At 33.7% G+C, this 18,788-nt stretch overlaps 1 protein-coding gene across 1 annotated transcript in view; it reads right to left on the bottom strand.

Annotated features, from left to right (window-relative positions):
* Cfap47 (cilia and flagella associated protein 47) overlaps positions 1-18,788 on the bottom strand; it is a gene marked incomplete at its 3' end in the record, with an annotated part of 113,053 nt that overhangs the window by 25,646 nt on the left and 68,619 nt on the right. The window contains exons 21-25 of the mRNA XM_051179566.1: positions 17,082-17,176; positions 6,876-7,017; positions 3,292-3,386; positions 1,309-1,468; positions 435-630 (exon numbers count right to left, since the gene is read on the bottom strand). Of these exons, the coding sequence (XP_051035523.1) occupies positions 435-630; positions 1,309-1,468; positions 3,292-3,386; positions 6,876-7,017; positions 17,082-17,176 (688 nt within the window). The remainder of the gene's footprint in view (positions 1-434; positions 631-1,308; positions 1,469-3,291; positions 3,387-6,875; positions 7,018-17,081; positions 17,177-18,788) is intronic.

The following is an 18,788-nucleotide window of genomic DNA, read 5'->3' on the forward strand; positions in this document are numbered from 1 at the left end:
CTAGGGACCTCTGCTAGTGAATCAGTATTTATCCCTAGTATACAAATGGACTTGGGGAGCCCATTCCATATAGAGGGTTATTCCCTCAGCCTAGAAACATGGGGTAGGGCCTAGGCCCTGCTCCCAATGATATGACAGACTATGAAGACTTTCCATGACAGTCCTCACCCTTCCTGGGGAGCATAAGGGGGATGGGATGAGAATTTGTGAGGAGAACAGGAAAGGACGGGAGGGTGCTGCAACTCAGATTGACATGTAAAACAAGCTTGTTTCAAACTTAAATAAAAACTTATTTTAAAATGGTCAGTGTATAATGAAATGCTTAATACTTCCAAACAATATCAAGAAGTCAGGTATAGGATATAATTTTCACATAAAATAGATACAAACAAAATTATATATAATGATGTAGAAAAGTCATATTAAGAATTTACCTGAAATAGTTCTGTGGCAAAATTCTGATATCCACCCCAGCTGTAATATCCAAAGGAACAGGAGTAAAACATATAAATGGTGGATCAAAAAGTATCTTTGGTGATTGTATCTCTCCAATCAAACTTAATGTTCTATAGTCAAATAAATTATCATTTAAACGTATAGCAACATCAGCTCGATAGGTTATGGGCTCCCCTATGGGGAAAAATTGTTATAGGTTAATTTACTTTCCAAATTGTATATAAGAACTATTAATAAAATATACCATGATAGTAAAGACTATTGAGGCAGAATAGTGAACCCAAGAACAATGCTGCCAGATGAAGTTAGATTAAATAAAGCTTTATTAAAAAAATAAAACAATGTGGCTTCAAGTATGCCTTCTCTAGAGATCCAGAAAACAATTTCAATGTATTTGTAGGGGAGGGGATGATTGTACACTGGGGAGGAAATGTTTACTACATGGGAGAAATAAATAATACATGGAAATAGTATGACAGGACTACCTTTGTTCAGATGTTTCCAATGCTTTTAATGAAAGCTGTGAATGCGCTTTGGTATACAGAACATGAAGATGACATCAGAAACTGCTGGAAGGATATAAAGGGACTACTGAGAAAGGGATTTGCTGAATGAAACTCTCAAAGCTTTGAAGATTAAGAAAGGCTACCAGGCACTGGAGAAATGGCTCAGCAGTTAGTACCAAGCTTACAACCAATTGTACCTCCAGTTCTAGAGGAAACACCACAAGCTTTGGGCATCAACAGATCCCTGGCATACATAAGGAATATTATACATACACATATGAATGCAAAACACTAATACACATAAAATAAAAATTTAAAAACATTTTTAAGCGAGAAAAATACATACTTGGACAGAAATGTATGGAAATAGTATACTTTTCATTTGGTTTCAGACTTCCAATCAGTGCAGTAAATTTGAATATGCCACTTTTGAAAAGTTTGTCGATTTTACCAATATCCAAAGACCACTGAACGGTTTTTTTTGAAATATTATATAAGACAAGATCCTGTTCATATAAACATACAAAAGAAGACACTTTTAGAGCTTAATAAATGCATTATAAAATTTTGTTGTTAAGGACAAGATCTAAGCATTTGACTATGGTGATGTTAGCATGCCAAAAAAAAAAAAAAAAACACCTAAAAGGGCTCTTAAATAAATGTATTAATGATTTACAGCAAAATAATAAGAAAATTTGTTATGTCATACTGGCATAGTAAAACAAAGAGAATAGTCTTTCTTACAGGAAATAATCTAAATTATATAAGTGAATGTTTTCTTAAAATCCCCTAATCCTTTGAAGTTAAATCACATCACTGCCAAAGTACTGACTAAGAAACTGGAGAAAAGGAAAGAAATCAGGTAGTTACTATGAATCACTGTTATGCCTGCCACATACATTTTTCATGTGATGTCAAATGTTACCACTGTTAACATTTTCCCACTAGAACCTTAGAAAAGAAATGTGACTGTCCTCTATAAGCTGAAGAAAGCAGTGCTATGAATTTTCCCCTAAAGTCTCAGGAAAAAATCATGGCTCCTGCTAGTACCTTAATCATAATGGAGTATTAACAAGTGATTCAGACACTCTGTCCCCTGGTCACATAAACCAAAACAAGAAAGTTCAATAATGTAAAATAATTTCATTTTCAAATCTGGAATACATTGCAAGACGCTAAAGTTATTTTATCTATCCCACATATTAGATTTGTATACACATAGGGTTTATTAAAAGAAATTTTACTGTCCTTTTATGCTGTGTCTAAAAATTCCATTATAATTTCAGTAGAGATAATTTATTTCTCCACAATTCTTAATTTCATACATTCTATTTTAATCAATGCAATGTTATTTTCCCTATATATTTTATCACTAATAATAAAGATATTTTAAAAAGCTGATTGTAGGAGTAATAATACACTAGAGTAAAAGGCCAGGGAAATACAACTTAAGAGATATATATTATGTTTTTTCATATACATGTCTTTTTTTTCTTCTTCACTATTAAGACTGCTTCTTGTCACATTTCTATATATATATATATATGTGTGTGTGTGTGTATGCATATATATGGAAATATATTAGACACTAATTCAAATTATCTATGTATGCAGTTAAAAGTTATGACATGTATGCTTGAGTTAAAAAAAAAATCTCTGGGTACCAACGATGAGGCTCAGTGGGAAAAGGAACTTGTAATACATCACTGGCAACCTAATTCAGTCCCTAGTATTCAGTAAAGGAAAAGAGAACCAATTCTACAAAGTTTTCCTCTGACCTCTAAACATACAGCATGAAAAGCATGTCCACATAGATGCATCATGAACACAAACTCATAGCAGTAAAAATTTATTTATAAAGTTATTTTTAGTTGAGCACACAGAAGATGGTTCAGTGGGTAGAGTGCCTAGATAGCCAGCAATGCAATGTGCTTTGAAAGGTCCAGAAACTAACGAATGGCCAGAAGATATCATGTCTATCTCTAATCCAGTGCCCCTACAGTGAGATGGGGTTAATGACAGAAAAATCCCAAAGCCCATGGGCCACTTAACATTTAGCAGCTATAAACACATATATTCAAACACATGATACTGACACATATTGTAAATAATATATGTATGTATATTTATATATACCTAAATTATATACTTATGTGTATCCACATGTACTATTCTCTAAACAATCCAGTGTTGTTGCTCCAAATATTCTGAATAAATGTGACAACTTACACATAGGCAATAGTTCACTCTTTCAAATAATGAATTCAGGAAGTGACAACTAAAAAAATTATAAAATAATTATGAATTATAAAGTATAGTAATTATATACCTGAATTCTTGTGATCTCCTTACTATGTTGAATCTCATATAATGGGATTTTAAAGACAAACTCAGTGCTGGATAATTCCAATGGTGCTCGCAATACTTCAGGAGAAAAGTAAAAAAATGTTGGTAAAAAGATTGTGGACACTACTTAGTCTATTTTGAAAAATGAAATAGCCAAGAATTAAATGTTTGTTTTATACTTCTAGTCAAAAAGTAAAATTCCATTTCAAACATTTATAAGATAACCTTGATTTCCATATCCACAAATTTCATTTTATAAAATATACTGCCAATGAATTACATGTAAAACAAAGCCATAAACATTGAATAAATTCAATATTGAAAGAAAAAATAAGGGATTTTAACATGATCTCTATATCAATCATGTAGAAATGGAAAAGCAAAAATACCCCAAAACAGAAAGGTCTCCCATGCTCATGGATCAGTAGAATTAACATAGTAAAAATGGTCATCTTACCAAAAGCAATCTAAAAGTCAACGCAATACCCATCAAAATTACACCACAATATTTCACAGACAATACTGAATGGAATAAAATAAAGAATAATAACTAAGACAATCTTGTACAACAAAAGAACTTCCAGAGGTATTACCAATCCCTGACTTCAAGCTCCAAAACAGGGACAGAGTAAAAAACATAGAATGGTATTGGCATAAAAACAGATAGGTTGATCAATGGAATTGAATATAAGATTGAGAAGTAAATCCACACACCCATGGACAAATGATTTTTGACAAATAAGAAAAAAATTATATAATAGAAAAAGGAAATCATCTTCAACAAATGGTGCTGGTCTAACTAGATGCCAAATCATTCAGGGGTACCTCCCACTTTCTCTTCTAGGAGGTTCAGTGTGGCTGGGTTTATGTTGATGTCTTTGATGCATTTGGAATTAAGTTTTGTGCATAATGATAGATATGGATCTACCTGTAGACTTCTACACACCATCATCCAGTTGTGCCAGGACCACTTGTTGAAGATTCTTTTTTCCTTTCATTGTATAATTTTAGCTGTTTTGTCAAAAATCAGGTGTTCGTAGGTGTGTGGGTTATTATCAGGATTTCTGATTCAATTCCATTGGTCTACCTGTCTATTTTTATGCCAATAACAAGCTGTTTTCAGGTTTATAGCTCTACAGCAAAGCTTGAAGTCAGGGATGGTGATGCCTCCTGAAGTTTCTTTATTGTACAGAGTTGTTTTGAATATCCTGGAGTCTGGGGGGGGGGGGTCATGGGAGGATAGGAGGAAGAGGGAACTGGGAAATAATAAAAAGAGACAAAGAAACAAATACACACAGAAATATATTTATGTTCATATATATATGAATAGGAGTAATATACATATATATGAAGAAGAATGAAGAGGAATAATATATATGCACATACATATATATATTATATATATATAAAATGTGTATTCACTCCAAATATATATATATATATATATATATGCATTCTTAAAGAGATGCATATATATATGCATCACTTTAAGAATGCTGCATTTTGTCTGCCCTGATGTTTTAGGTAACAGGTAATTAAAAGACAATTCAAGTGACCAAAAAAAAAGAAAAAAATAACTAGATGCCAAAATTGTAGAATTCACATAGATCCATATTTATTGCGCTGCACAAAAGTCAAATCCAAATGGATCAAAGACCTCAATTAAATCCAGGTACAATGACCACTGATAGAAGAGAATGTAGTAAAAACCCTTGAACACATTGACAAAGGAGACAACTTTCTGAATAGAATATCAGTTAAACAGACACTGAGATCAACAATTAATAAATGAAATCTCATAAAACTGAAAGGTTTCTGTAAGGCAAAGGACACTGTCGCTAAGAAAAAAATCAGCAGCCTACAAAATAGGAAAAGATCTTCACCAATGCCACTTTTGCAGAGAAGGCTCATCTCCAAAACAGATAAAAAATAACCCTCAAGAAACTAGACACAAATAAAACAAATAATCCAATTAAAAATGGGGTGCAGATCTAAACAGAATTCTTAACAGAAGAATCTCAAATGGCTGGGATACACTTAAGGAACTTTTAAACTTCAACATCCCTAGCCATTGGGAAGCTGACATTCCATCTTATACCAGTCTGAATGGTGTAAGATCAGAAACACTAAAAACACTAATGACAGCTTGTGCTGGAGAAGATATGGAACAAAGTGAACACTTCATTATAAGTAAGGAGTGTAAATATGGCATTTTCTCAGAAAAGTTAGAATGATTCTATCTTAAGGCCCAGCTATTCCACTCTTGGGCATATACACAAAGCATTCTCAATCATTCCACAAAGACTCTTGTTCAATTATATTCATAACAGTATTATTCATAATAGCCAGAACCTGAAAAAAAAACTTACATGACCCTCAACTGAAGAATGGATAGAGAAAATGCAGTACACATACAAAATAGAGTATTCATCAGATTAAAAACAATGACATCATGCAAATGGATGGAACTAGAAAAGAATCATTCCCAGTGAGGTTACCCACAAAAACATGGTATGGGCTCACTTATAAGTGGATATTAGCTGTAAAGTAAAGGTTAATCATGCTACCATCCACAGCTCCAGAGAATCTATGTAACAAGGAGGGTTCAAAGGGAATGGGAAAGCATGCATTTCCTTAGGAAAGGGAACCAGAAGAGATCTCCTAGGTAAACTCAGGGCTGGTGGGGTTGGGAACATGAAGTAATGGGTTGGGAGAGTGAATGGAGGGACAGATTAGGGAATGAAATATTGAGAATGGGGGGGATTTGGGGTTCATGTAGAAATCTTGAACAAGGGGAAACTCCCACAAATCAGCAAGGGTGACCGCAGCTAAGACTCCTAGCAATAGTGGATAAGTTTCCTGGTCTTGCTATTTCCTGTAATCAATTGGTAACTATCCCCATTGTCATCAGAGAGTCTTTATACAGTGACTAATGGAAACAGATACAGGGAACTGTATCTGAGCTGAGCCTGGGGAAACCTGTTGAAGAAAAGGAGGAAGGACTGTATGGGTCAGTGACAAGGGTAGAGGATATATGTCAAGATCATCACAAAGAAAAACAAAGAAACAACTAACCTTAGTTCATAGTAGCTTACATACTCTGAAATAACAGGGAGCTTACATGGGAAAGACCTAGGCCCTCTACATGTGTGAATGATTTGTATCTACTTGTAGGACTCCTAGTGGTAGAAACAGGGCCTGCACCTAATGCTTTGGCTGGCTTCCAGGGACCCAATCCTCATAGTTGGCCAGTCTTAATACAAGGAGAGAAGTTGAATCCTATCTCAACTTGATATGCCATGCCTTGTTGACACCGATAACAGGCTTGCCCCTTTCTGAACAGAAAGAGAGGAGTGCATTGAGAGTGAGGGGGAAGAGGGTTGAAGAATGGGAGGAGAGGAGGGAGGGGAAACTTTGGTGGAGAAGTATAATAAATGAATAAAATTAATTAATTAAAAAGAAATTGATTTTACTTTCTAGTATGCAAAATTGTAAAAACTAAAAATGATACTTATTTTTCTTTACTTTTAGATGTACAAACACCAGCTGACTTTCAATATTACATACCAGTAGCTTGAACAAAACATGGTGGAATAAGTGGTGATACTCTTGGCATCAACACCTTTTTCTGTGACAAATATTCACAGTAGAGTTCTGAGGCCTTAAAGGAATTAATAAGGACAGGAAAGCTAAAATCATATGTTGCTACCTGTCAAAAAAAGATGAGAAGTTATAATTTTGAGGGCTTTGATAATTTTTGATTCACCAAAATGAACTTTTTCAAAATAACATTACCTTGGAGCATCGAAAATATATTTATTTAATAAAGTAAAAGTTGTATTATTTATTTCATCAAAAAATAAGTCTCTAAAACAATCAGGTAAATTGCATTTAAAATGCCTGCTTATTAAAAATGAACCAAATATCCACCTATAAAAGCTAAAATATTTGGAAAAATACAGAATGTCATTGCGGTCCTTGGATAGGCAAGGATTTCTTAAATACTATACCAAGCATATCATTCCTGAAAGAGAAAATTATTAATCTATATAATAAAAAATTGAGAACACCTATTCTGCTACAAATAACGTTAGACACATAAAATGAACCAAAACAAATTTCTCACCAAAATTGTAACTAGTAACAAAAATACACAAAGAAGACTCTAAGATCATTTATAAAATGGTATAGAAAATGAAAACAGAGATGGAAGTGTGGGAAAGACATTTCTGATAAGATACGTACATGGTGACACATTAACACAAGCAAAGATGTGATGTGTCACATCAAACATCAGGGAAATGCAAGTTGAAATCACAGGATGTGGCCCAATGAGATGATGTTTCATGGCATATGCTTGCTGCCAAGTCTAGTGACCTGAATTCAATCCCCAGGGCACACATGGTGGAAGTAGGGAACTGACTCTTGCAACTTGTTCTCTGATCTACACACACAAACCACTACAAATAAATAAATATAAATTTAAAAAGGGGGAAATATCAGGAGGTAAAAATTTCTCACCTACACAACTGCTTAAACAAAAGTAACAATATTAAATGGTACTAAAGCAGTTTGCGTACTCATAATATACAGACATACAAATTAAAGTCCAATGTTCCCTTATTAAGTTTCTAGGGGTAACAGTAGAAAGAAATCAAGAAAAAAACATATTTTAAACTTTCAGATGAAAGAAAAGCCCCCAAGGTCATGACAACAAAGATGGTACCCCAGGAAATGTCTAGTGCTATACTCTACTAAGAGTCTATGCTAACAATTATGTTTTAAAGAAAATGAACATCAACCTCCTATATTGGGGATCATTTCAGATGGGGAGATGAGCATTACACTGGTTATGCAAAAAAACTAGTTTTCATTTTTACTTTATTTAACTGTATTGGACCATATCACTGTAAATTCCATCTCATAACATCATTGAGAAGCATAAAAATCCAAAAGTTTATTTTATTTTAATGACCATTTCAAAATACTCATTTCCATGATAATCGATTTCTGCAATAGTACCTGAAAACAGACATCAAGAAGTAAACTGACTAAAGATATAGATATGATTTGCTTTCATATTTCATAAAGAAAAAGACAACATCTTATTTCTTTGAGTACTTCTTTAGACTACAGAGACCAGTCACAATTTCTTACTTGTCTTTTCTTATTCTGACTGATCTGCTTTTTTTTAATTTACAAATTAATAAAAATCAATACTCTATTCAATATGGCCAAACATGACTGAGAGTAACCCCTTTGTATCTGTGATATAAGGTTCTAGGACATAATTTATAATCTTTCTAGGACATAATTTATAATCTTCCCATTTCCAAATGTGATCAGGATAATGGGAGGATGCATATTCAACCATACACAAATAATTTGTATAAAACAAAGTCATATACATTTTGATACTTTTCTTTTGTGTAAGAGGTTTTCTGACTGTATATATGTTTATAGACAAAATATGTGCCTAGTGCCCATAAAAGTCAGAAGGCATTGTACTCCCTGGAACTAGAATGATGGATGGGTGAGAGCCAGCATATGGATGTTCCAAACTGAATCTGGGTCTTCAGTAAGATCAAAAGAGCTCTTAATCACTGTCTTAGTGAGGGTTAGAAGAGACACCATGACAATAGCAACTATAGTAAAGAAAAACATTTAATAGGTGCTGGCTTACAGTTTCAGAAGTTTATTATTCCATTATCATAATTTGATGGGTAACATGGCAGCATGCAGGTGGTTATGGTGCTGGAGAAGTAGCTGACAGTTCTACATCTTGATCAGCGGGCAGCAAGAAGACTGACACTGGACATGTGTAGTTTGAGCATATAAGGTCTCAAAGCCCATCTCCACAGTGATATACTTTCTCCAAAAAGATACTACTCCAACAAGGCCACATCTCCTAATATTGCCACACAGTATGACCCTGTGGAGACCATTTTCATTCAAACAACCACAATCACTCAACTATCTCTCAGTCCTCAATACTTTTTTTATACTTATTTACATGGTGTGTAGGTTTATGAATGCCACAGTGCTTATGTGGAAGTCACAGTATAAATTAAAACACTTGGTTTTCTTCTTTCACCATATGAGCTCCAGGAATTCAATTCAGGTCATCAAGACTGCTAGCCAAAACCCTCACCCTACTGAGCCACTTTGCTACCACCTTTAAATCTAGACTACTTAAAAAAATTAATGTAATATATAGGAAGTTGTTAAAATAAATTCCTTAGTATATAATTTCAAGAAATAATATGTTTATATGTTCATTGATGATTCAGATTTTCCCCAAGTATCATTTATACTATGGTTCCTGAATCTTCTCATGAAGGATTAGTAGAAACATCAGGCTAACTATACATCATTTTTAGCTAATTATTTCATTTAACATTTTTCTGCATATTATAGGACATATATCTTAAAGTAAAATATAGCCAGTGTTTTAAACTGTCACTCTCTTCATACTACAAGATGGAGATGGGTTCCCAATCACTGGGAAGAGGGCAATAGGCTATGGAAATACAAAGACAAGGAATAGGAGGGTAGAATTGTAGATTGGTTTCTAAGGGGATATAAAAAATTACTTAAGAATTGAGAGAAGCATGCAAGATGTACGGAGTTTGGGAATCAGAGAATATCTACTTTGGTGAAGAGATATATTCATATAACATAGAATTCAAAGAAGCAGGAGCCGTAAACAAAGATAACATAGAAGAATCAAAAAAAAAAAAAAAAAAAAGATTCCAGAAAAATAAAATTAACTTCTAGACCTACTCTAAGAGCCAGAAGAACTATTAAAAAGCAAAACCAAGAGAAGAAGTTTCCTTGATAAGTGTGTGTATGTGTGTGTGTGTGTGCACACACGCGAGTGCACATGTAATGGAATAAAAGGATTCAGGGGAGGGGCAAATGATAAGAATTATGAAAATATACGGCTACTCGAGGATGGGATGACAGAGGGGAAAGAGAAAGAAATCTACGTATGAGAAGAATCAGAAATATTGTGGAATATTATCTTAAGGTGTGTTACATCTGTTTATGCTCTGGAATATTTGTTTATTATGTAAAGGTGTGTTGCTTTTGTTTATGCTTCATTTGTTTAACTCTTTGGACCTGTGATTCTTTTTCTGTGTAAAACACTTGATGGTTTCATAAGGAGCTGAATGTCCAATAGCAAGGCAGGAGAAAGGATAGATGGGGCTGACAGGCAGAGAGTATAAACAGCAGAAGAAATCTTACATTGAGAGAAGGAAAACAGAGAACAAGGAAGGAGGTCATCAGGAGCCAGCCACACAACAAGTAAGATATACAGAAGTAAAAAAAGGAAAGAGCCCATAGGCAAAAAGCAGTCGAGTATAACTGAAGAACAGCTGGCAAGAAACATGCCAAGCTGAGGATGGGCATACATATTTTAAGACTCCATGTATGATGTATTTGGCATCTGGGTGGCAGGCCCCTCCAAAGGAGCCAAAAGAGACCAAAGGCCAAAAGAGTAATAAGAGTAAAAAAAAATACCTACAAAGTTGAAAATATATTCCATATGTTCAAATATTATAGAATAACATGAGTAAAAAAAAAAACAGTCTGGTCTGAGTTCACATAAGTTAGTTCTGCCAGGAATTGGATATAAAGGCTCAACTGCTGGGTTTATTATTAAATATCAAAGTCAAGATTATAGGAATAGAAACAAAATTAATCCAGAAAATTAGTAAATTAACCAATATATTAATACAGTTTATATTAAATTAATTATTTATGTTAATTAATATATTTCTAAATGTATATACCTATCTATCTAACCAGAATTAATTGAAAAAGAGACCATGACTTTGAAAGATAGCAAGAAGATACAGTGGAAATTGTCAGGAGGAAAGGGAAGTGGAAACAATTATTTTATAATCTGAAATGTAAAACAAATGATAAAAATTCAAAGAGGTTTAACATACAGGAAGCCATGAAAACTCATTTAAATACATCTGATAGAGATAGTCATGATGTCAGTATATACCAAGATAAGTCAATATATCCATTTGAATCCTTAATTTACTTTTTAGTTAAGATTTAGTCTTCCAAAAAAATCTTTTAAGTTTTTATATGATTAGTTGACAAAGAAGAAATAAAATTGCTAGTGAGTATGTGAGAGCCATATACAATTTGTTCTCTCAGCTTAAACATTCATGCATAATTTGTTTAAAATACATCTTCCCAAAAGGTAAACATGTACGAACAAATTACCTCACTTACAAAATTGTTATCCCTTCAACAACACTGTAAGAATAGGAGGTATTCTCAGTTCCATCAGAGCCGGAACACAGCACTATAACAGAACACCAGCTACAAATTTCCTTACTTCCTGATCACATATTCTGTGGATCTCACAGAACAACTCCTCCTCATGCTATCACAGCACACACCATCTGTTAAACCTGGGTCCATAACTGTCAGAAAACCTGATGTCAAGAAGACAGCATAAAAACACAGTCAACAACATACAGGAAAATACAACCCAGCTATTGCTGCCACAGCAGCCCCAGAATAATCCAACACACTTAATGAAGAAAAAAAAATACCCTAAAATGAACTACATGAACATGATCGGGTTCCTTAAAGAGGAAATGAATAAATCCCTTAAAGAAATACAGGGAAACATGAACATAGATGTGGAGGAAATGAATGAATTCTTTAAAGAAAGTCAAGGAAGAAAGAGTTGAAGGAAATGAATAAACTATTATAGAAAAAAGATAAAGAAAAATCCAAATTGAGGGAACTCTGGAAATTAATAATTTAAGAATCTGAACAAGAAATACAGATGCAAGATTTACCAACAGAAGATAAGCCGTGGAAAGGAGAATGCCAGGCAGTGGAGATACAATAGAAGAAATATATATGGTGGTCAAAGAAAATGTTAAATCTAATACCCTCTTTATACAAAAGATCCAGGAAAATTTGGAAACCATGAAAAGATGAAACATAAGAATAGTAGGAATAGAAGGAAAAGAAATGGAACTCAAAGACTCATAAAATGTTTTCAAAAAATCATAGAAGAAGCTATTCTTATCCTAAAGAAGGATCTGTCTATAAAGGTACAAGAAGCATAAAGAACAGCAATATCACAGGACAAAATGAGAATGCCCCCTCACCACATAATAAGCAAAACAATAAATATACAGAATAAAGAATATTTAAAACTTCAAGGGTAAATGACCAAGTACGTATAAAAGCAGACCTATTTGAATTGCACCTAAGTTCTATAATCAAGAAGTACCTGGAGAGATATTATGCCCATTGTAAGAGAACAAAGAGGTCGGCCCAGAACACCATACCCAGCAAGCATTCAATCACCCCAGATAGAGAATATAAAAAAACTCCATGAAAATGTCAAATTTAAACATTAACTCTGTACAAATACAGCACTATAGAAGGCAGCAGAAGAAAAATTCCAAACTAAGGAGGTTAAATACACACATGAAAATACAGAGAGTAAATAATCTCACACTAGCAAAATCAAGAGAAGGCAAGCACACATACACAAGACACACACTGCAACAAACAGCAACACCAATAACAAAATAAAAGAATCAACAATCATTGGTCACTGATATCTGTAAGTATCACTGGACACAACCCCCTCCAAAAAGAGATATTAACAAGATAGATACAAAAACAATATTCTATATTCTGCTATATCCAAGAAACACACCGCAACATCAAGGATAAATATTACCTCAGGGTAAAGGGCAGAAAAAGAATATTCCAAGACAATGGACCTAAGAAGAAAAATGGTATAGACAATTGAATAACTAATAAAATAGAATTCAAACCAAAATAAATCAAAAGAGATAGTTATGGACACAACATACTTATCAAGTAAAAGTACACTAAGATGTCATTTCAATTTTTAATGTCTATGTCCCAAACACAAGGGCCACAAAACTTGTAAAAGAAACACTACTACAGCTTAAATCACATTGTGACCCTCACACACTGCTAGTGGGAGACTTCAATACTCCATTCTCACCAAAGGACAGATAATCCAGAGAAGTAAACAAAAAAGAATATACTTTCCTCTCTACACATTATGGAACTTTCTCAAAGGTAGACAAAATATTCATGCAGGAAATAGGTCTCAACAGATACAAAATAAATTAAAATAACCCCCGTATCCGATCACACAACCACACATTAAAGCTGGTTATCAGCAACAACACAAAAATTGCAAACTCAGGGAAACTAAACAGATCTCTAGTGAATGAAAAATTAGCCAAGATAAAATAAAGAAATTAAAGACTTCCTAGAATTCAATGAGGTAAGTGCCTAAATAAAAAAATTGTGGTGAGAACTCAATCTAGCATCTTAACAGCACACCTAGAAGCTCTTGAATACAGAGAAGTAAGCAAACCCAAGATGGACAAGTGTCAAGAAATAATGAAACTGAGGACTAAAATCAATAAAGTAGAAACAGAGAATGACACAAAGAATCAATGGAATAAAGAATAAATTATTTAAGAAAAGTCAAGAAGATAGACAAACCATTATCCAAATTGAATAAAATGTAGAAAATTAACATAAAAGCTAACAAAATTATAAATAACAGGCACTGACTAAATACAGAGACATACATAAAGACATACTTGAAAATCTATACTCCATCAAATTGGAAAATTTAAAAGAACCAGATAATTTCCTTCATAGTACCACTTTTGAAAGTTAAATCAAAAAGGAGAGAAAAGGATGGGGGAGGAGAATATGGAGGAGCAGGAAAATTGATTTGGCGGAAGAATAGAAAAGAATAGGCAAAAAGATACCATAATAGAGGGAGCCATTATAGGATTAAAGAGAAATCTCACACTAGGGAAATGTCCAGAGACCAACAAGGATGACTCCAACTAACAATATAAGCAACAGTGGAGAGACTACCATTAATGCCCTTCCTTGATAATGAGATTGATGACTACCATATATGCCATTCTAGAGCCCTCACCCAGTAGCTGATGAAAGCAGAAGCAGACACCCACAGCTAAACACTGAGCTAAACTTCAGGAATCCAGTTGCAGAGAGGGAGAAATGATGAGCGAAGGGGTCAAGACCAGGATGCAGAAATGCCCAGAGACAGCTGGCCTGAACAAGGGGGCAGCTCTTGGACACCAGAGTGATAGCTGGGAAATCAGAATAGGACTGACCCAGATGCCCTGAACCTGGATCGAAGTTAGAAGGCCTGAACAGTCTAAAGGACCTCTGAACCTGGTGCAGGAACAGAATTCAGGAAATAACAATGGACACCTAGGAAATACAGAGACTCTTCAGGTCATACTTTGAAAACACATATTCCACAAAATTAGAGAATTTAAAGGATATGAACAAATTTCTGGACAGATATCACTTATCAAATCAAGTACACATATTTAATTTAAATATATTTATAACCCTAATGAAATAGAAACAGTGAACAAAAGTCTACCATCCAAAATAAATAATAGGTACAGATGGCTTCAGTGCAGAATTCTACCATAAAGTCAAAGAATGGCTAATACCAATATTCCTCAATTTTTTCCACACAATAGAATCAGAAGGTTCATTGTCTGAGGCTACAATTATCTTGGTATGCATGCCATGCAAAGACACAACTAAGAAAGAGAATTACATACCAATATCCCTCATGAACATTGATGCAAAAATACTCAATAAAATATTGGAAATTTAAATCCAAGAACAAATCAGAGAAATCATCCACCATGACCAAGTAAGCTTCATCCAGGGATGCAGAGATGGTTCAGCACAAGAAAATCTATCAATGTAATACACCATATAAACAAACTGAAAAAAAAACCCATGAGCATCTCACTAGATGCTGAAACAGCCATTGACAAAATCCAACACCCTTTCATGATAAAGGTCTTAGAGAGATCAGGGATAACAGGAACATACCTAAACTTAATAAACACAATATATAGCAAACCAACATCCAACATCAAACTAAATGGAGAAAAACTCAATGTGATGCCTCTAAAATCAGGAACAAGACATGGCTATTCACTCTATCAATATGTCTTCAATATTGTACTTGAAGTTCTAGCTAGAGACTCCCAAAATAACATAAATAATTGCTATGGTCCTTAGTTTGCTCCCAGAACTTGAAACCAAGTAACTATTCCTGAAGAGACTGCTAGAGGAATATAGCTGGATCTGACTAGGAAGTCTCTTCTCCCTGAGGAGTAGCTCTCGATGTAATGAAAGATGCTATGACAGCTACTAAGGAGAAAAGTAACAAATAACTGTACACCGAGAAAAAGCCTACTAACCACAAAAATGACTACACCAGTGTGACATTCCCAATGGTGCAATAGTGGCATTATTTTCACAGAGGTAACCAACAATTGTCTAATTGGACTTAAGGTAGGTTCAGCAGGAAATAATTCCTGCTGGGAATTGCAAACCTACACAATTACACATGGCAAGAGAGGTCATAGAACCTAGAAGTAAACCTATAAGTGCTATTTTCCTAAGCCAATATAATGTCTAACTATATTTTGAATACATATCCTTATACCTACAGATGAGTACAACTTTCACCCCTCATCAAAAAATCTTCATTTTGCAGCAGATGTAGGCAACTAAAATGAGTCCCAAGTAGTCAAAATCCAGAGAATAAGTGACCATGTGACGATGGTGTGCCACTCTCCCAATTGGTCCATCTACAATGCCACCACAATACCTAAAGCTCAAGTAATATTGTATAAGAGGGGATGAAAAGATTTTAAGTATCATATAACAAGTGTGGCTGCTGAATAGTGTCTTCTAGACATGACAATTTTTATCCACAACATCTTAAACAATATGGTTGCCTAGACAAGACCCACACAATGACAACACTTGCAGACATGTCAAGGTAGATGGAAGGGCAACTATTACTGTTTTCACTTAGTAAGTCATTTTCTGTACTTACTAGTACAAAAACTAACTTAATTTTATTATTTATTTATTTGTTTTGTTTCACTTTTGATGCATAAATCTGACACTATGATTGTCAAAAAGATGATCTCAGGGACTGGGAAGATGGTTCAGTGTTACTGACTGCTCTTACAGAGGACCTGGGTTCAATTCCCAGCACCCACATGGCAGCTAACAACTGTCTATAACTCCAAGATCTGACACCCTCACACAGACATATAGGCAGGCAAAGTACCCATGTAACTAAAAATATATTAATTATTTTCAAAAAAGAAGCTCTCTACTTATCATTTTTATAATTCAGAAATCTGAATGAAAAAGCACATCACAGCTTATTTCTTGAACTTAGTGGCATCCATTCCTTATAGGCACACTCTAGTAAAGGTTCTTTCTTTTATATTGACTGTTTTCTTTCCATTTTAAAAATATTACTGGATATCATGGGAACAATATTAACCAAGTTTCACAGAAACATTATTTAATTGTGCACAAGATTTTTGGGTATTTCAGATAATGATTGTAAGAGTCACCTTCAAATATAATTATAAAACACAAGATAGCTTGAAAACACATGTGTCTTTCTCATTAGCTTAAACCTATCATTCCTTGACAACATACAAAACCTCAAATATGATAGTAAGTACAACAAACACAATGTAATTATAGTTCCCCAGGATTTATGTGTCCAGTAATTATATTACTGACTAAAAATTATAACTATGAATAGTCACTCAATGGTATCTGATCCATTATTAAATAGCTAATCTGTACTTCCACTGCTCTTCCATAATAGGAGTAACAGAAAGCTGAACTTACTTCAACAGGAGAAAATGCTATGCCACATTCCACAGATGTGCTTTCTTCTACCTCTATGGCATACATATAAGGAACTTCTGTATTTCTGAATTCTCCTGTGGATCAAGAAAAATAATATATAAAACCTATCCTCTCTCTCTCTGTGTGTGTGTGTGTGTGTGTGTGTGTGTGTGTGTGTTTGTGTGTGTGTATGTATGTGTGTGTGTGTAGGAATATGATTTATTATGAATGCGGAAAATGTCATTATACTACTCATAGCAATGAAAATGCAACTACTGAAATCCCTAGGGGTAAAGCTACATCAAATTTCTAAGAGTACCATAATGAATACCAAGTTTATAATATCAAATCTCAGATCTAAATATGCAATGTACACTCATAAATAATAAAAAAAATCCATTATAAATTCTTTCCAACTTCCATAAATATACTAATATTTGGAGAAAAGAAGAAAGGAATAAAGAGTAAGATCAAGCAACTTAGTAGGACCTCAGAATAGCTAAGAAATGACCTATTCAATGAAGGGGAAGCAAAGAAGACCCATGCCTTGTTAGATCACCTGAAAATCCACAAATATACAAAATATACCAAATACTTCAATTTTCCATCATTTATTTTTGAGAAGACACGTGAATTTTCCTTTCAGAAACACTCATACATACATATGTACATGTGAAGCATTAGTATCAACTATTGCTAAAATAGAACTATAAGGTATCAAAGAATATTAGTCATTCAAAACAACATCATAATGAAAAAGACAAACCATCTCACAAAGGAAAAATTCTGGTCAAAATGGAAATATTTCAACAATAAAGATATTAGGTAAAAATAAATTTGTCCCAAAGAAATTAATTGCTGAAAGTTCAAATGTAAGTAAACTAATTTGTTCATTCCATTTACCTTATTAATTCCACAAATAATAATCTTAATTATCTTTATCTGAAAATAAAATTCTGTAACTTATCCCATGTTTTTCTCACTCAAATATACTTACCAATGATATGATAGACAAGCCATGGAATAAATATATTTATACTAGAACATTTGTAGCTTGGGATCCATCAAATAATAGCCAACTAAGATAGATACATATTTATAAAATAAAGTAGTTTACTGGAACAAATTTTTGGAAGCAAATATGATGTATATGTATATATGTACATACATATATATGTATATATAAAATACAGCTTGTGAAATAGATATATATCACGTTTCTTTCTAGTATGTTTTTCCTTCCATGATTATGTATGTCCTCATAGTAATTATATGCATAGTAGTAGAAAAGAAATTTGCTAAAAACAAAAATTACAAATATGGTATTGTACCTAATTAATATATACTCTATTAGGGTTATATATACGAAAAAAAACATACAAAACATGTACACAGAGCAATCTGCTGCCTGTCTGAATCCAGTTATTTTCATACTAAAGTAAAAGAGCAAATAGAATTCCACCTACTTAACCAGAGTTCAAATGTGTATATCAATAATCCATAGGACAAAGCAAGATGCAACCAGTTTATAAAAGATGAAAAGACAACAAAGAGCATGGAGAACAGGGATGCATTATTCTAGGAGAATGGAAATTCAGTTATGTTGAGATGTATTACATGGCTCCAGAAGAAAAATCTATGGTACTTAAAATGACCAGTAACTAGAATGACAAGGTGAGGTCATCCATAAATGTATGTCAAAATTAC

The sequence above is a fragment of the Phodopus roborovskii genome, unplaced genomic scaffold, assembly GCF_943737965.1.
Source record: "Phodopus roborovskii unplaced genomic scaffold, PHOROB, whole genome shotgun sequence".
In the NCBI taxonomy this organism is placed as follows: Eukaryota; Metazoa; Chordata; class Mammalia; order Rodentia; family Cricetidae; genus Phodopus; species Phodopus roborovskii.